Source organism: Suncus etruscus, chromosome 7 (assembly GCF_024139225.1).
Source record: "Suncus etruscus isolate mSunEtr1 chromosome 7, mSunEtr1.pri.cur, whole genome shotgun sequence".
Lineage (NCBI taxonomy): Eukaryota > Metazoa > Chordata > Mammalia > Eulipotyphla > Soricidae > Suncus > Suncus etruscus.
In genome coordinates, this window is record NC_064854.1 from 112,160,335 (window position 1) to 112,181,160 (window position 20,826).

Consider the following 20,826-nt stretch of genomic DNA (forward strand, 5'->3'; position numbering starts at 1 on the left):
GAATCAGAGCTCAAGATGGGTTTTAGTTTTAAGCTATATCTTTCACTACACATCTATTGCCTAATAATAAAATTATTTTTATATTTAAATTATATAAAGGAATCTATAATTTTCCAAACTAGATGTAATTAAAAATATTGTTAACACACAGACGTTCCCTGTGGTGCTACACACATGTGTGTTGCCAGTTCATACACATAGTTCTTAAATACACATGTCCCCTCATGAAATGTATTTTTTCATATTTTTATTCTTTAACCCTGGGTTTTGTACTGGCTCTCTCTGCCTTTGTAGAAGCCCACATTCTCACTTGAGCACAATCTCTCTCCTCTTCTCCCTTTCTTTCCTCAGAATTTCCAAATGAAACTTTTATTCAAAAAAAATACTTGTCATATCAATTGTAAACTTAGAATTAACACTTTCAATAATTGAATCACTACAAATTATATGCAGCGTTACAAAGATATTAATGATTGAGTTTCAGCCATACAATTTTTCAACACAAATTCCCTTACCAGTGTCCATTTTCCTCCACCAAATGTCCTCAGTGCCCTTCCTTCTATTCACCCCCAAGGTCTGCATGTAGGTACTATTTAATTTTTCATTTTTCTTTCTTCCATTTAGTTCCTGTGTTTTATCATAGTATCACTGATCAGTTATTATACATGTTACTTTACTTCCTTTCAGCACCTAAGCCTACTCAGAGTGACTACTTTCCTATATCGTTGTAGCTGTCTCTTTTCTGACATATTCCTTTACTCCAAATCCCCAGGGGCAAGTTCTAGCACCATTTTCTAAGCAATATAAACAGAATGAGACAACATTTATTTATTTAAATTCATTTCTTTTCCATATAAAGGTGTTTATATGTAGACAATTCAGAAACAATATGTGGTTTTTCCAAGAAACAATGGTCAAAGAACTGGGATGAGAGTCGTTTACTTTTCTGTCAGACCAATAATTCTGGACCCAGTGTCCTATAATCAATTATGAAGTATAGCTTAGCAACTAATAATCAACAGAAGAAGGTTTTGATGATTCCTTTATATGTAAGTTAGAACTGATTAAATGACACTGGAGCTAAATATTTCATACATTTGTTCATTCATTCATCAGATTCTTATTATATATCTGCCATATGTAAAGCTAGTCAGGAGGAACATCAGTGAGCGAAGTAGCTAGTAGAGCTTGGTCATCCCAAATGTTTAATTATAACAAATAGGATGAATGTGAACTATGGAATTATACAGCATAAAGTCCTAGGTTAGGGAAAAGGAAAGACTTCACAAGGTACTGTTGGGGTAAATGTGAAAGACATGGAAAGACAGGAGTAGAAAAGACTTGGTAAGGAGTCTTTTGGGGGTGATTTTTCTAAATAGGAAATAGCCTAGACATTTTCTCAAAAACTACTGTTCAGAAAGTTTACAAAGCAATGATTAGATACACATGTATATTGTGAAATCATGACCACAGTAAATGTAGTTAGCACCTGAAATTTCTTATACAGTTACAAAATGTTTTTAAGATATACCTTTTAAAAAGCAATTCTAAAGTATAGTATAGTATCACTCTCTCTTTTTTATTTCTCTCTGTCTATCTGTCTATCTCACAGATCTCTCTCTCCCTCCTTATTTTTAATAGGCACTATGGTTTTTAATACTATTAACTTAAAGGATATCCTGCATACCACTTTTTTCTCCTTTCAGCACCCAGTCTTTGTTTAAAGTAATCAAGACCAACCATTGCCAACTGTCATTGCAACAATGGCATCTTCTCTGTTCTAACTGCAGTCCCATCCCCTTTGTGGCTTGCTTCCTACCCCAAGGACCAGACCTCATCCCCTCTTTTCTATTGTCTTTGGGAAGTATTTTCATACTATGCCATTTTTTAATATCCCACATATCAGCACAATAATTTTATGTCTATTCTTTCCCTCTGACTCATATTACTCAGCATGTATGTCTATCCATGACCATTCATGTATAAGCAAATTTTATCTCAGAGTTGGAATTTTGTTTGGTGGTAACATAACCTCTTTCCTCCACCTCTCAGTAACCGGCAACTTCCAATCTACAATATTTCCATGACTTACTTAGTTTTTCCATTTGACTTACTTAGTCTTTGTTTTCCTCCTCTGATTTATATCATGTAATATTAAGTCCTCAGGTTCCATACATGTGTTAGAAATGGCACTACTTCCTTCTTGTTTATGGACGACATATTCCATTGCACATTATCATCGGGCATTTTGTTTTTTTCTGTATCTTGACAATGTAAACTTGAAAGTAAAAAGAATTCTAGGATTCTAATATCTTATGTCAAATATTAGTTGACCATATATGTATGTGTTTGTTTCTAGAGTCATAGTTTTATTCCATTCATTCACACCATACTACTTTGTTGCTATACTTTTTATAAAGTAAGATATTTTTGAAGATGTAAGAGGTCTGTATAATAATATTTTACACAACTACAGCAACTACAACCTGGTTTATAGAATTTGTCGATTTTCATGGTGGTAAAAACTCCTCCTAGACTAATAATCTTGTTTCCAGTAAGATGTGGAATTGGGAAAGGATGTGTAATAGCATTTTATTTTTTATCATTTTCATCATAAAAATTCAATAAGTAACCTCAAAAGAACAGATAATTGTAAAATGAGTTAAAATAGACAGGAGACTATGACTTTTGATATGTGTTACACTTGTTTTATGGTAATTTGTTTAACTATAATTTACATTATTTGTAGTAGTGCTGTGTTTAGTGACTCAGATAATTTCTGAAAATTCAGCTGTCAGTTCTTACGTGCCTGTACAAGCCAGTTCTGACATGCAAAATGGCCTAGCATCTTTTTTTTTTTTTTTGAGGGGGTTGGTTTATGGATCACAATCGTCGGCGATCAGGGGCTGCTCCTGGCTCTGAGATCAGAAATTGCTCCTGGCAGGCACAGGGGACCATATGGGATGCCATGATTCAAACCACCATCTATTCTATATCAGATGCATGCAAGGCAAACACCCTACCGCTGTACTATCTCTCCGGCCCTGGCCTGGCATCTTTTGTATAAAATAATAATGATCCTTGGCTAGAACAAGTCATCATTGTCACTTTCCTCTCTTTCCTACAGATCAGTAAACAGCAACTTCAGACTGTCAAGGACCGGTTTCAGGCTTTCCTCAACGGAGAAACCCAGATTGTGGCTGACGAAGCCTTCATGAATGCAGTGCAGAGCTATTATGAGGTAAATATTCACCATTAGATCTTAGGATCATAGATCAAATAAAGTCTGGAACTTTTGGTGTCACTTTTATAATTAGTCTTCCATAATGTGCTTATATATTGTCAAGGCTAGATTAAAGCAACTAGAAACCGATCTCCAAGTATTAGGAAATTTATGCCACTTTGCCATATGTAGTTCAAAATAATAACAAAAAAATAAACTTTCAAGAAGTGTAAGGACCAACAACTGATTTTTCCAACATAGTTTTGCTTTATTTATTTTCTCCTTTCCTTATTCCTGTACCTTTAAAAAGGTTAAGTTAGAAAATTATTTTCCCAAAAAACCACATTGATAATCCTGCTTTGTTAGCACTCTGAACATATATTTCATGTGCAGATGATTCAGTCTTTAACAGATAGTTTAGTTGATTGAAGTCAGGGTTGCTTTGGGAAATACCTTATTTCTATTCTGATATAACTCTAAACTTCTTTCATGGAGAGAGTTAAGCAAGAGTGAAATTAGTTCCTGTGAAAATATTGATTTGTTTTCTAATTAGTATGTGATAGTAAGTAGTCTTTATCTCTGATACTGCTGGGACTAGCCACAGACTCAATTTATGTAACATTTTCTCAGTGAGTTTCTATTATGATCGGGTTTAGTTATTAAATTTATTTATGTTAGTCAAAACTATTTTTCATTTTATAAGTATGAATGCCTCTCAGTAAGAGTTGAACTTACTACTTTATCGGATGTGACACAGTGTTTAGTTGAATTTAATGGTGAGTAAATTAAATTTGGAATCATGATGGCATGCCAGAGAAAATTTGAATATATTAGACAATAATTCAGTTTAAAAATTTCCAGAGAATAAAGCTATGTGTATACACTTCCTTTCTCTTTAGATTCTGAAAGACATTTCTAATCAGGAAGATCCATAACACTAGTTTTCCATGTGCAAAATCATTTCTAGTCTATAAGTTTAAAGAGTATAAATTCTAATTAGAAAACTTATTTAAGTAATGACTTAAATGATCATTTGTGTCTATTAGTTATATTTGAAAAGTATGGTAATAGGAACCAAAATCCCAAGAAGTTTCTGGAAATTAGCATTTTATCTATATATCTATATATCTACCATTTTATCTATATATATATCTATTATATATATAATGCTTTATCCTATTATCAGCAGTTCTTTTATTTGAAAGGGCCAGTCATGAGGTTAGAATACAACCATTTGTTGATAAATTACTGAATATTTAATATTAAAATTTGAGTATCAGGAAATAATTTGGATTATTAATTATTTACTTTAGTCATTAGAGTGGCTGCAGTAGATCCTGAGACTCATGTTTCCCAGGAAGTTTAATTCTCTGGAGCAAAGGGCCCTACTCAAGAGATTAGAATCAGCTCTTTAATTCAAAGTTTGTTAAATGCTGTTCTTTTCCCTTTACTCTTAGGTAGTGAAATGCTGGGGTTTCTTCTTCCACCCTCCTATAGGGACAATTGCTTTCCTGTTAGCATCTGTCTTTGTGTACAATCTTTGAACTATAAGTATAAAAAAAATACCTTATTCAAATTGGTTTAAGCCAAAAATGAGATTTATCTGCTCAAGGTGCTTAAATTCCAAAGGTAAATCTAGCTTCAGCTATGGATGACTGGATCCAAAAACACTAAAATGCAGGGGGTAACTTTCTTAGTATTGTTCCCTTTCCCAAGATCATTGGTTCATTTGAGAGGCAGGTTCTCTCCATGAGAAGGAACCTGAACATTAGAAAATATCCTGACAATTAGTAATTAGCAATCCCAGCAGTGATATGACTACTTTGCTGAGAGTTGCCGCAAAATTGCAGAGTGAGGGGTTAGAGCGATAGCACAACAGTAGGAGGCTTGCCTTGCATTTGGCCAACCCAGGATAGACCCAGGTTCATTTCCTGGCATCCCAGATGGTCCCCTGAGCCTGCCAGGAGCGATTTCTGAGTGCAAAGCCAGAAATAACCCCTGAGCGCTGCCAGGAGTGACCCATAAACCCCCCCAAAATTGCAGAGTGCCTTGGTTATTATTAGCTCTATAGATTTTCGTGACCTTGACACTATGTGGTGGAAGTGGGGGTTGGAGGGATGCTGAATAAACTGTGGAATCAATGCTATGACAATTTCAACCTCTGGAGCCTGGGTGCCCCACTGAAGACATTTTTAAGGGAAGTATAATGTTTTTTCAATTTGAAATTAGGATGTTTTTTTTGTTTTACCAGATTTAGGGGAAACAATACTTAACAAGCAAAAGCAGCAGATTGTCTTCTAAATTTGCTCTTTCTCCCCTCCCACTCTACCATACTGCATATCATACCTTCACATATTTTTTTCCACAGAGATAATTTTAGAAAAGGAAGGGAGTAGATGTTGGAAGAAAGTAGGGGAGTTGGGGCCAGAGAGATAGCATGGATATAAGGCATTTACCTTTCATGCAGAAGGTCAGTGGTTCGAATACGGGCATCCCATATGGTCCCCTCTGCTTGCCAGGAGTGATTTCTGAGCATTGAGCCAGGAGTAACCCCTCAGCACTGCTGGGTGTGACCCAAAAACCAAAAAAAAAAAAAAGTAGAAGAGTCAAGGTATTAGACTTTCATGCAGTTAATGCTGCTTTGAGCCCTGCTCAAAGCCATATATGGCTTCCTAAACCCTACTAGGAGTGAACCCTGAGCACAAGGCCAGGTAAACATTGCCCCTCCTCCTCCCAAAAAATAGCAGGCATTGGCTTATGGAAAATGAAGAATATATATTTTGGAATTAAACATCATAACTATAAGCAGATATTGATGTTTAATTTTTTGTTTTTGTTTTTGTTTTTGTTTTTGGGTCACACCTGGCGGTGCTCAGGCGTTACTCCTGGCTGTCTGCTCAGAAATAGCTCCTGGCAGGCACGGGGGACCATGTGGGACACCGGGATTCGAACCAATCACCTTTGGTCCTGGATCGGCTGCTTGCAAGGCAAACGCCGCTGTGCTATCTCTCCGGGCCCTGGTGTTTAATTTTGTATATACCTAAAACATCTCTAACATTATCAACCATTGTTACACATTTAATTTTCTTTCTTCTAAGATTACTAGAAAAAGTTGGTTTCAAGCACTACCTTTGTTTTAGTGAGGCAAAAGTAGGTTATTAAATAATAATAATGAAAGAACTTTAAGGAAACAGTGGATGTTTTTCCTTTTTCTATCTATTCAAAGTCAAACCATTGGAACATTAAAATTAAATAAGACCTAAGACGGGGCCGGGCGGTGGCGCTAAAGGTAAGGTGCCTGCCTTGCCTGCGCTAGCCTTGGACGGACCGCGGTGCGATCCCCCGGTGTCCCATATGGTCCCCCAAGCCAGGAGCAACTTCTGAGCACATAGCCAGGAGTAACCCCTGAGCATTACCAGGTGTGGCCCAAAAACCAAAAAAAAAAAAAATAAGACCTAAGACTTGTATTGGCTGAAACATAGAGAGTACATGTACCTATGGTTCTCAAGAGCATGCAGGATTATTTGTAATTACCTAGTTTCCCAAATAGACAAAATGAATAAGCAGGGAGCTGATTACTTCTTTGATCTTTTGCATTATGTTATTTGGCCAACCATTAAAAACAGTACTCTGAATTTCTATTAGCAATCCTTATGGAGTGTCCATACAATCATGTGATGATGTCAGAGTCCTCACACCATTTTCATGTTGCTTTCCTGCTTCTAATTCCTAGCTCTTTTAAGACCTTCCCCTTCCCCCCTCCAAACTCACCTTCCCTTCACATTTCCTGTTTAATTTTTATTCCTTTACATACTGAACCTGACATTCGAGAAGAGAGGTGGGTGAAGCAATTTTACAGAATCTTTCTCACTCATACTCTGCCTAGAAGGAAACCTGGGAGGATTTGATTAAAATAAATGTAAATGTGTAGAAGACTGATATACACTCATTTAATACGAGAGCTGTTAGCTGGGCTTCAGCCAATGAAACAGCCACCATTGAATTTTGTTTTGTTTTGTTTTGTTTTTAGCTGATCTCTTATAACAAAGGCCCAGTTGATTTATGTTAAGCTAGTTTTAAAATTTATCAAACAGTATTCTTCTGCTGCTGGCACCAGAGACTGATATGGTTAAGTCTTAAGAGCAAACAACAACACCAACTGTTGTTATTGTCATTCAAGGAAATATCCAAGCTTCAAAGAATCTCAGCTGCATTGGATATAAAGGGGATATAAAGGTGACCCCATGGCATTCCTTGGAATATGGTTGGTGTAGGATCTATTCTAACTTCAACCCATTCTTGTGCCACTCATCCTAAATCTGAACCCCAGAAGAGCAGTCTGACAGTCCACGCCCAAGTCCTAACTCACCGCTTGGCTAAGAAAAGATCTAATCTATCATTTCAGTTCCCACTTGAACTGTTCAGTGTCAAAGAGGCTTTCAGACTGAGATTCAGAAGGGACTGATGGCTAGTAGGCAACAGCTGCTAGTGTCCTCTACTGGAGGTCAAATATGTTATTTAGACTTTATTATGGTTCTTCATTATTAATCTAAGAAAAGTAGAAGTCAGGTCACAACTGGCTATTTTTCCCCTGAAGTGAAGCTATGAGTATATATATATATAATTATTTCTCAATAAATAACATCCTATAATTCCTCAGTGACCTTAAAACAGAGAAGTATAACTACCCCATTCATTCAACAGGCATTAGTTCTTGTAGAGAAAGCCAGGCAAAGAAGGCAGTAGATATTAGAGAGCATCCTGCCAAGTCCAAGCTTCAGATTCTCTATCTTCATTTGTAATACTTGCCTTGTTCTTGTACTTGCACTTGCCTTGCATTACTGCTGTAAAGATTAAATTACATATATGTAAATATATGCATATTATAAGCACATATGCACGTACACATGATCTTACTCTATCAAGTATCTAAAAAGTGAAATTACTTATAAAGTTACTGTTCATAAGTGAAAGAAGAGAGAAGAAAGTATAAGTATGCTCCCTGGTTTCAGGGCTTAACATGGGGTAAGGGGATTCCCAAGGCCAAGGCAGGAGAAAGGGGCATAGAAAGGGGAAGAAAATCTACTTTTGCTTCTCAGTCACTTCTAACCTCTCCAGGCTATGTCCCCATATCTACTTCACTGAGATTGCACTGGATTTCTTCTTTTGTCAAAAATTTATGAAACAAAGATATATTACCTTGCTTAGAAGTTGTATTAATAGGGCTTAGCACTCTTCAAATACTTAAGCACGGCAGTGGTCATTCCTGAGCACAGGATTAGAATTGCCTCAGAGTACAACCACATGTGGAACAAAATAGCACCCTCCCCAAACAAAAATTGTGTTAATTACCTATGATTAAAAAAGTATATAATTTCAAGTATGATTAATTATAAATAAAATACATGTTTTATTTGTTTTGTTTTGTTTGGGGACCATATCCAGCAGTGTTTAAAACTTACATATTTTTTTTCCACTGACAATTTAATTTTAATTTATATTATCTTCTAGAAATTTATTTATTTTATTTATTTTTAATTTTTAAATATATTTATTTGAACACTGTGATTACAAACATGACTATAGTTCAGGGGTCTCAAACTTGCGGCCTGCGGGCCATTTGTGGCCCTCTGTACAACATTTTGTGGCCCTGCCCTAGAGGAATCTTTTTTTGTTTTGTTTTGTTTTAGTTGTTTGGGTCACACCCTCCAATGTTCAAGGCTTACTACTGACTTTGCACTCAAGGATCACCCCGACTTTGCCTCCTGCGGCCCCCAGGTAAATTGAGTTTAAGACCCCTGCTTATAGTTGGATTTCAGTCACAAAATGAACACCCCCCTTCCCCAGTGCTGGTGTAGGACTTACTTCTAGCACTTTAGGGTCATTCCTTGAGAGTTTGGGGGAACATATCAGATGCCAGGGATAGAACCCAGTAAATAAAAATGCTCGACTCATGGTACTATAAAAACAGACACTGAGACAGTGGTTGAGAGAAGTAGACACTGTAAGAGGGTGTGACAACTGATTGTGTTATGCATAAAGCCTACCTTTAATAGTATAAACCTAGGTGTCTAAAAATGTTACTCAAGTAAACATCTTTTTATAAAAGTAAATGAAAACATGGATAGTAACCAAATAATCAGAAAGACAATTGACCAAAGGTGGCTAGGGAAGGTCTTTGGAAAAAAATGACTACAGAGCTGCTGAGACTTCTCACTGGAACCTGCTCTACATCTGGGGAAGAGTGATACAAATAGATGAGGAAGCAAGCCTGGTTTCAGTTTGATTGATTATTTAAAAGTCACCTCTAAAATTCATTAGAGCTGACAACAAAAAGTCAATTGATTCTTTTACATCCATTTCCTCTCACTTGTTTTCCTGTAGATACTTTCTACTGACCAGTTCTCTCTTTGCCATCAACCTAAACAGCTAAAAAATCAGATGCCAAATGCCTGTTCTTTTAGCCATCTTCAGGTCTGTTTCCACATTAAAGGCAGAGAATGTGCATGTAATTTCAACATACCCCATCTTATATCCTTCAATGAATTCTCATTACCTTCAAAGGAAGGCCAGCATCCTTTGTGGTCTGTCATGTCCTTAGCCATCTGGTCCTTTCCTATACATCTCACCTCAGGCCTTCCTCGCACTCCTCTCAGCACAGCCACCTTGGCTATTTATTTCCTAAAATAACAACATCTTTATACAAGTTTATTTTCTACAAAAAAATCTTTGGCACTCTTTTTAATATTCTTTCCCATTGTCTTCACCTATCTACCTTGCTTTATTATCTCAAAAGCGGTTTCCTTCCAGATTTTCCTTGTTGTTTATTGGGAGAAGTGGGGGAATTCTTGGCAATAAACACCCTGGGGAACTTTGTATTTGTCCCTGACACCATTTTATCCAAATTGCAATGAAATTTTATGGGCTAATTAAGATGATGCCATGCAGGCATAAGGACTAAATCTGCATCTGTTCTGTTCACACTGGCATCTGGCCAGGCCCATTCTACCAAGAGACACCCACAAAAGACAAACAAACAAACAGATGAATAGGTTCCTGAATAAGAATATAAACATTTCTGCAGAAAGAAAACACTCCAAAACTTTCATACTTCATGTAAAATACTGGAGAATCAGAGAGAAGAGAATCACAGGAGAAGGTCACCTAACAAGTTACTGCGATTTAAACTCCTGTCACAATGCCATTTTGCCTGTTCATAAATCCTTTCCATTTGCCTCAAAAGCAGTAAAGCATCTTGTCTTCCTTGAGATCTACACTTATGGGAAAACCATCTACACAGGATATTATAAGTTTTGAGGCAAATTCTTTAGCTTTTTAAGATTCTTAGGGCCTGTAGATTCCTTTAGAAATTCATTTTTTTGGTAAAAATTGATTTAATAAAATAAACTCTAATTGGTATATTTATTGAGACATTTACAATAGATATCAAAGATGTTTTGTAGGTATAGGATTATTTTACAAGTGTTTCAAGATCCCTCTATTATTGTCCTATGGTTATTTTCCCCCCTACACCCACCCTAGATGTGATTTTTAAGTGAATTCTAAATTCTCAACTCAGTAACAATTCCCAAGTCCCGAAAAGCTGGCTGTGGCTTCTAATTTGTGGTGCCAGTACTAACCTCCATTCTTCCCAAACTAGTTCAGTAAGCCAGAGTTAAATGGAGGTTCTGACATCTCTACTTCCAGGTGAAAGAGAAAGTAATGAGATACCCCCAGTAACACTGTCTCTGGGCCAACATGGACATTTCTGTAAATCTGACAGTGAAATAAATATCAGTTCTGTCTCTGGAAAGATATTCTTGTATCTTCTGAAGTGTGACCAGAACACAGCTCAAAAGTGTCAAATATTTCCTTCCTGTGAATTGGAAGTGCAGCTTCACTGCCTTGTATATTATCTCAGAAACATGTAACTCATGTAAGCTATTCAATGTTGGGCACTGAAAGGAATGCTAAATGCTTTTATTGGACATTTAGTTTTAGGACATAGTAGCATCCAGAGAAAATAACAAGTCTTCCATTCACAAGGTACATCAGATCCACGGGGAAAGAAGGAACCAGGTTCAAGACAGAGATCAAACATTCATAGCTACCAGTTTGATTTTCTCAGATGAAATCCCTTCTCTCTAGACACTTGCTTTTTTCCAGTTATAAAATGGAAATTTTATAATGCCTATCTTATTTACTTTATTTTGTTCTGTTTTTTGTTTTTGGTGGGTTTTTTTTTGTTTTGTTTTGGGGGCACATCCAGTGGCACTGAGGGGTTACTCCCGGCTCAGAAATTGCTCCTGGCAGATTTGGGGGACCATATGGGATGCGAGAAATCAAACTCGGGTTTGTCCTGGGCCAGCCACATGCAAGGCAAACATGCTACTGTGGTGCTATTGTTCCAGCCCCTCTTATTTACTTTAAAACTGCCAGACTTTCCACATACAGATCACTTGGGGAACAAGAAAGATATACTCTTTGCCATACTGAATCACTTTATCAGAAATGGAGACTGGCATTACATATATGGAGTTTCTCTCACCATCTGAAAGAAAAAACTTTGACAATTTTTATAAGACAGAGTGACAAACGCAAAGAAACAATTAACTTGTCAAAGAAACAATTACTTGTCACTATTTTTATGAAAATATTTTTTGGGGAGGATCATACCTGGTGGCACTCAGGGGTTACTCCTGACTCTGCATTCAGAAATCGCTCCTGGCCGGCACAAGAGAGCCTATGGGATTCCGAATTTCAAAACACAGTCTGTCCTGACTAGGCTGTTTGCAAGGCAAATGCCCTCCTGCTGTGCTATCTCTTTGGCCCCTATGAAAATAATTTTGAGTGTGCCCAGACAAGATCCAAGAAGAAACCTACCAAATCATGTCAAATAAAATATAAAACCTAAAATAACACAATATGTTCATGAGAGCAAGAATATTACTACTACAAAACTTGCATATCACTGATGCAAAATTTATACAGTTTCTGGAGATGAAACTTAGTGGGAACATTCTCATTGGGGTATATGCTGCCCCTGGTATGGTGATAGCCAAATAAATCAGAATACTTCCTTTTTCCTTTTGTTGTAAAACTTAAGTTACCCTTTTTGGTCTCTTTGAGTTAGCCAAAATAGATGCTATTGAAGCTATCATAAAAGGGGTACTAAATTTTCAGAAAGATACAAAAATCATTAGTAGCTCAATTCAAATTGTGGTGCCAGCAAGAGATTACAACTAAGTGTATTATCATTTCATTACTGATGACAGATTTAAGCCAAGTGACAGATTAAGCCAAGTACTTAGCATGAGCCAGTGGAACAAGAGCAAGCACAAAAACAAACATATAAAAAAAAATAACATGGAATGAATATGGACCACTATTTTAAGTGTTTATCAGGCAATGACTCATTCAATATTTATTTGTAATGACTATAAGACTATTAGTTTCTTTTACAAAGATTAGCTCATGGAAAAAAACAATTACTAAAAAAGGGAGAAAGATTGTTTACTTTTTATATATTATTTTTTACCTTCATTTATTATTATTATTATTTTTACTTACCTAACTATTTTTGGTCGATTTCTCTGTTTGGGTGTGGTTATTGAAGCTGTTGTCCCGTTATACCTATTTTTTTCTCTTCTTTTCTTTTCTTTCTTTTTGGGTTATGTCATGTTGCTTATCTCAAGACCATGGCATTTTTTTGTTTGTTTGTTTGTTTGTTTGTTTGTTTGTTTGTTTTTGTGCGTGTGTGGTGCTTACCATTATTGTTGGAGTCCTCACTGGATATTGGACACTTTTTTTTTGTACTGATGGAATGTTTCATTTTCTTTTTCTCCTTCACCCCTCAAATCGATGATAAGAGCCTCTAGAAGGACACCGCCCACTTTTGGAGTATTAGACTTTTACCCCAGTTTACTACTTTTCTCTTCTTCAAACAAAACCACACAAATTGAACTAGCTAGGCCTTTCTCCCAGTTAGAGGGGGAAATTAAGGAGGCACCTAGACCAAACAGGTGCAAGACTACTATGTAGTAGGATAGGTACATAGGGGACCACATATTCTAGCAGCCCTAGGGGTGAGGGAAGAGGATACGGGAGATAGGACAAAAACGGAGGTGTAGGGAGGACAATTTGGTGATGGGAATCCCCCCTGATGTTATGTAAATATTTAACTAAAATATTATTGTCAACAACATGTAAACCACTATGATCAAAATAAAAATTATATTTAAAATAAAAAGGGAGAAAGATTCCATGCACTCTGTATGTTTTATTGTTTTTGTTGTTGTTGGTAGTTAACTCAAATCCAGCAGTGCTCAAGACTTACTGATGGTTCTATGCTTAGAGGTCACACTTGACAGGACTGGAAGACCAGATGTGAAACTAGGGATTGAACCCAGTTTGGTTCATGCAAGGCAAATATTCCACCCACTCTCTCCAACCCTGGCTGTCATTACAATTTCTCTACTATATGTTACCTTTCAAGATGTTGTTGCCTTATTTAATCCTTGCAACAATCTGGTTATTGCGGAAAATTTCATTTTTCAGTTATGGACTCAAAATAAAAATGAATTCTTTCATTTGTAGACCTATGAAATGGTAGATGTGGAAATAACCCAGAATAGGACCTCCTTAAAGGTGCAGTCTAGCCATTTCCCATAGGGAGCACACATCTTCCATACCCATTTTAATGTATTCCTTACTACTTTTTGTTAGGTATTCCTGAAGAGTGACCGAGTGGCCCGCATGGTACAGAGTGGGGGCTGTTCGGCCAATGACTCTCGAGAAGTCTTCAAGAAACACATCGAGAAGCGGGTGCGCAGCTTGCCGGAAATTGATGGCCTGAGCAAGGAGACTGTGTTGAGTTCATGGATGGCCAAGTTTGATGCCATCTATCGTGGAGAAGAGGATCCCAGGAAGCAGCAGGCCCGAATGACGGCCAGTGCAGCATCAGAGCTGATTCTGAGCAAAGAACAACTCTATGAGATGTTCCAGAACATTCTGGGAATCAAGAAATTTGAGCATCAGCTTCTTTACAATGCTTGCCAGGTAAGATGCATCTCCTGGGCTCCCAACGCTGTGACTTAGCAGGGCTACTTCATGACCATATGTCTTAAGCATTGTCTTCATGAGCTACTTCAACATTTTAGAAGAAATCATGCTTGGAAATTATATTTTAGGGCTGGGGAGAGAGCTCAAGTGTAAGGCTGCATTCTTTGCATGCTTAAGGACCAAAATTTGACCCTCAGTGATTCTTGTGCCTTAGCACCAACAGATGTAGCCCTAGAAGACTCTGGAACGTCTCTTGCACCAACTAACACTTTTCCGCAGGGTCCAACATTGATAAATCTATCTAGTCTAGTTCATCTAGTATCACCAGAAATGACTCTTAAATCCACTAAGCAAAACTAAGAGTCTTCACCAAAATTATATTGTGTAATGGTTACAACTGTTCAATATTATTTAGGCTAAGCTATATTTCTTTTCCTTATAATTTAAAACTTGGTAATTTTTTTATGAGCCCTAACCTAAAGGTCCTGGGCACAAGGCTCATTGATTATTGTGTGAAACAGGTGAGTTGACCCTGTTTCATATCTGGCTCTCACTTGTCAAAAGTAAGAAAAATATAATTATTTTTCTCTTAAAATGATTTTTGTACATTAAAATTGATGTTGCTTACTAGTCAAGATATTTCTGCTTCCTTGGTTGAGGAAATAACTGTATTTGGCAATTGACTATGATAATTAAAATAGAAATTTTCCAAACACCTAAGTATACCATACCCATATATTAATTACATCTTGAATATCTGAGTAGCTCTATGAGGGCTAAAACTTTGCTTGAACTTACCCGTAATTAGGTGAATATTTCCTCTGGATCAGTATTGGATGCATGAATTATTGATATTTCATTTCAAGCATAACCTTTATATTTTAGTTATTCAGTAAGTATTTGAGTGCCTTTTATACAGCAGTAGTTGCAAACTTTAGAGTAATTTTGAAAACATTTTTCACATGCATATCCCCAGCCCTAAACCTAAAGTTTCTGATTCTTATTCTCAGGGCAGGACCCAGAATATACCTTAAATCAAGAATGGTTTGGGGTTTGTTTTGTTGTTGTTATTTTGTTGCTTTTCACAGTCCGTTATATATAATAAAATATATTATATGATGTAAGTTGAATGAAGATACTATAGTATATTGGTTAAGAGTTGTTCTTTTCTTGAAACCAAGCAGGCTAGTTACATCTTAATAGAGTCTCACTGGGTCAACTTAGCCCCTAAGGTAAGTCAAATGAAAATACTATACAGTTTATTGATTAACAATGTGCCTTATTTAAAATAAAACAGGCCAGGTAAATCTTCATAGTGTCCCTCACTAGTTTGGTGGTACTGGGAATATTTAGCCTCTCACATGAGCTGGGATAAAATTGTTATAAAAATGCAATGAGTGTAGAGCCAACAGTAATATGATATATTTTATAAATGGTAGTACTTAAAAATAAATCATGTACTTCTAAAAGACATTTTAACAGACACTACGATCATAGTGTCATACATGTTTAGTTTAAGGATTATAGGCTTCTGAAACATTTTTTCTCTTCCATGGTCACCCTTCAGTTCAAGGTACCAGGGATCCTACCTGAATAACTAGTGTCTACCCAGTTACTAACTCTTCCTCCACTCTTGCTCTATTATAATGCACCTATCAAACACAGCTGGGGTGGTTTTTCTAAAACATCAATTGGATCGTGCTATCCAGAGCCTAAAATCTTCCAGTAGCATCCCAAGATTTTAGAATGAAGGTCCCGATTATTCACTTAGGTTTAAGACATTGCTCTGATAACTTTCCATTACATGCTTACTGGATATTTTTTGTTTTCCCAACATATCTTTGTTGCCCCAACATAATTCTTTGTGTTTGCTCTTTACTCTGTTTAGAAAGATTTTTGTTAAGGCTTTTCATGATGAATTTAGCTGAATTATACTCTTAAAAGGGTCTTACAAGACAACCACATCTAAAACTCCCTTGCTTCAAACCTCTGAACTGCATAAGACACACATAATCTGATCCCTAATTCCTATTTTTTTCGGTTCCTTTTTTTATATATATAATTTTTATTTTGACCATATTGGCTTACCAATCTTTCACAGTAGTATTTTAGGTACATATTAACATTGAATCAGGGAAATTCCCATCACCAAATTTGCCCTCCCTCCATCCCCATTCCCATTCTGCCTCTCCTATCCCCCACCCTTACCCCCCAGGCAGCTAGAATAAGAGGTCCCCTCGATGTCTAGCTTACTACTTAGTGATCATATATCTGGTTGGTTTTGGTGCCCTCCCTTATTTCTCCCTCTGTTTGAGAGGTGGAACTAGATAGCTCAAGTTATGTGGTTTTGTTTGAAGAAAGGAAAAGCAGTAAAGTGGGGTAAAAATAAAATAAGCCAAAAATGGGTGTAGTCCTTCTAGAGGTTCTCAACCTTAGTTTGAAAGAGGACAGGAAAAAACAAAATTGAAATACCACAACAATACAAAAAGAAATATTGAATAAAATATCCAGTGAGCACTACAGCACTAAAGGCAAGCACCACATAAGTCTCGGTCCTGAAATAAAACCATGCCAGAGCGCAAAAAGAAAGAGAAAGATAAGATAACATAAAATAGGATTGGGGACATCAACTTCAATATTAACACTGAAACAAAGAAGTCAAGAAAGATAAAAATAAAAAAAAAAATAAAAATAAATAGATAAATAGATAAAAAACTGTTTTGTGCCCCCCCCCGGTTGTTGTTGTTTTTTTTTTTCCTGCATAGGCATAGTAAAAATTGGGGATATTAGAGAGGGAATTCCCTTGGCCTAGGAGATATAGGTCTCTCCACCCTTGAAGTATAGTGTCATGGGGTTGGCTATAGACTCCTTGTCTGTTCTTTACTCTCCCCTCAGTGCTTTTGTGGTGTATGGAAGACTTCTGTTTCATCATGCGCAATAAAATCAGACCTCTGTAACTAGAGATCTTGGTAGCTGCACAGGTCAAGGAATGGAGCTTATGATGAAACCTTTCTTTGTGGTTCTAGGAGTTCTGTTCCTTTCGTGTCATTTTAATCCATCTTCTGTAGTTGGTGGTCATGGTTATTGCTCTGCTCCTAGGATGGAGCCAGAGATATAGTCTTTTGTTAAGTTTCCAGAAGACACGTTCAGTTGCAATTGTCTCAGTCAGATCTCTGGTATTAGAGACCTTATTTATTGTACAGATCGTAGACCAAAACGCTGGCTAGAGCTTTGTTGTTGGTCCCAGGATGCGTACTGTCTGTCCAGTCATGGGTGTAACGACCAGACATCTGTAGATAGCGATCTTGGCTTTTGCACAGATCAAGGAATGACAAGTCTGCTGATTTTGTCTTATCGTGTTCCTATTTTTACCAGTCTTTTTTCTTTTTTATTTCTTATTCATTTATTATTTATTATTATCTATCTTTTTATCTGTGACCTTCATCAGAATATTATTCTCATGAGTATGGAATTAATGTTTGCTTTATTTGCTAATATTCCCATTGCACAAAACAATTTCATGTTATCTAGTGTACATATATATTTATCTAGTAAATATATATTTAATAAATAAATGGATTACAGATCATTTTAACTCATGTTATTAACTCATAACTTTTTTATGAGTAGTAGTTCTTAGTAGTTAGGTATTTCTTAAGCATTTCCTAATATTTGCATGATATTAAAAGGCTTTTCTAACACTTGCTTTCTTTACAGTTAATTTTAATATGAAATACTAATTACTAAATTGAAGATAAAAAACTGATTGATGATTCAATATGTATTTTATATTATTTTTAATTTTAATATAAATTTTCTCTTTATTTAAAAAATTTAAAGCCTACCTGGATTGTAAGAATGTTTCAATATTGCAGAACTAGTTAATCATTTTTAAGTCTACTGAGCACAGAATAATATAAAGTAACTTTATTTTCTTACTAAAAAATCTTTTGTTTTGTTTTTTGTTTGTTTGTTTTTTGGTCTCACTTGGCCACTCTCAGGTGTTACTCCTGGCTCTATGCTCAGAAGTCGCTCCTGGCAGGCTCAGGGGACCATATGGGATACCAGGATTCAAACCACCGACCTTCTGCACACAAGGCAAATGCTTTACCTCATGCTCTCTCTCCGGCCCCCTTACTGAAAAATCTTTATTCTTCATACTTTCTCTTTTCCTTGCTCAAACATCAGCATTAATAACTTTTGTGACCATTACACAATTATTGGAAATAATCCATCATACTACTAGTTCTAATCTCAGTGTTTTGAGCTTGTTGAATAGCGTTAAATGGTGGAACTATCTCTCACTGTTTTTCCTTAAGAGAGAAATTAATTATATTCAAAACTTGACTAACATTTTTATGAATTTAAAAAGTACAAAATACTCTTCAAAAATGATAACTGCCTACCTAAAAAATTCTAAGATATGTAAAAGGAAATACTTCTTGGATAGGATACTTAAGACATTACTCTGTGCTCATATATAAGTCCAATTGTTTACAATAGAAATCAGCATAAAGAGCATCTGAAGATAATTCACAAAAGAAAAAACAAATGACTTCTGACTTCATAGTTATTTCTAAGTTCCATAATTTTAGTAATCTGAGTTAAATGAAGTATATTGAAAACTAATAAAAATTCTGAAAGGTTAGTTTCAGTAATGATCTTTGATCATGTTATAGAAATGAGCATTTTTCTGACTCTCCATTAAAATAATTTACTATTTTATCTTGCTGAAGACTATTTTCTGTTTAACTTGTAATGGACAATTTTTTACCCAACTTTTTTTCTCTAAGAAATTGTTAAAAATAAATACAAGGTCCTCAAGAGTGTTGAATCCAAGAGATGGTTATTGTATTTTTATATTTTAGTGAAAATAATAGAAGACATTATATTTCCCAGCACTACGAGTTTTTTAGGTTTTCACTTGACCATCTAAGAGAATACTTGGCAGTTGGTAAAATAGTTGAAGAAGTTATCACATGCAAAAATGTTTATTGATACTGCTAAGTGAAAAGCTGGTCTAATTTTATTTTTGTACTGTAATTTAGTTCAAATATAAAGCATAGAAGAGATTAATATTTTTATGAAATAAGTACTAGATGAAAAAATATGATCTTTAATGGTCACTCGGTTAACTTTTAAGGTTTTCAGTTGTGTTTTCTATGTTTCCAGCTTTTTGTTTTGTTTTGTTTTTGATTTTTGGGCCACACCCGGTAGCGCTTAGGGGTTACTCCTGGTTATATTCTCAGAAATCGCTCCTGGCTTGAGGGACCATATGGGCCGCTGGGGAATCAAACCTCAGTCTGTCCTGGGTCAGCCTCATGCAAGGCAAAAGCCCTACCGATGCTCCATAGCTCCGGCCCATTTCCATCTTTTTATACCTTAAGCATATAGTTTGCAATATACATATTGTTTGCAAAAGAAATTAAATTTTCACATCTCAAGGCCAGAACAAAGTAAGCTGCTTTCCTTGCATGAAGCCAAACTAGGATTGTTTTTCGGTAATCTTTATGGTTCCCTAGCACACTGGAAGTAATTTGTGAGTGTAGAGGCTGGCGTAATCCCTGAACATTACCGGGTGAGGCCCAAATACCTATATATGCATATATATTTTTATGTATGCATCTGTATATACACATTTCAACATAGAAACCATCATAACAATGGAATAGAGAGAAAAAATGTTAGTTATGAGTGGTTCTACAGCAGATAGGGCATTTGCCTTTCCCTGGCAGACCTGGGTTTGATTTCTGACATCCCATATAACCACCAAGTCACTAGCAGTGATCACACTACAGAGCCAGAAATAAGCCCTGACCAGTCAGTTGTGACATCTTCCCTTCTTCCCCCAAAGGAAAAGTATATTTTGTTTTCTAGATTTTAACCATTAAGACGCTACTATTTTCATGATTTACCTTGTAATTGCTTATTTATTATTTAATTAAAACAGCTCACTTATTTTTTTATAATAGTGCATTGGTGTTATTGATGGTCAAAGAAAAAAATCTTTTACTTGAAAAGAGATTTTCTTTATTTAACACAATATTTTTGTATAGTCTAAATTTTTTTTCTAAGAGATTTTTGTTGTTGTTCTTAATGTGATAATGTCCACCATGGTTGCATTTCATTTGTGAAAGGGAAGTAGGAGGTCTTTCAACAGGCTCTGACCAGGAAGTTTCAGCCAGTAGCTCCTTTCTTCACACCCTGTCATCATTAGTTCTGAGTCCGTGGAGGTTGGTAAAGCTGTTGGGTTGGCTGAGTGGATCTTCTTGGCTGACCAAATAGTTCACTTTTTTATTTTTGGTTTAGGACCATATCCAGTGGTGCTGAGAGCGTACTCCTGGCTCTGTGTTTAGGGATCATTACTGAAGTTCTTGATGGATAGTGTCATCCATGGCAAGTGACTTAACCACTGTACTATCTATCACTCCAGCCTACCAACTCAACTTTTAAGGCCATATTTATTTTACAATAGATATGAAATTATATCACTTGGGTGGACTGGATTTTTAGAAACAAATATTCATTAAAGTGAAACATAA

At 36.1% G+C, this 20,826-nt stretch overlaps 1 protein-coding gene across 4 annotated transcripts in view; it reads left to right on the plus strand.

The window, feature by feature from the left end:
- Positions 1-20,826, plus strand: part of CADPS (calcium dependent secretion activator) — a 569,958-nt gene that overhangs the window by 119,721 nt on the left and 429,411 nt on the right. For all 4 annotated transcript variants that reach the window (XM_049777276.1, XM_049777275.1, XM_049777273.1 and 1 more), the window contains exons 2-3: positions 3,128-3,241; positions 13,949-14,281. In XM_049777276.1, the coding sequence (XP_049633233.1) occupies positions 3,128-3,241; positions 13,949-14,281 (447 nt within the window). The remainder of the gene's footprint in view (positions 1-3,127; positions 3,242-13,948; positions 14,282-20,826) is intronic.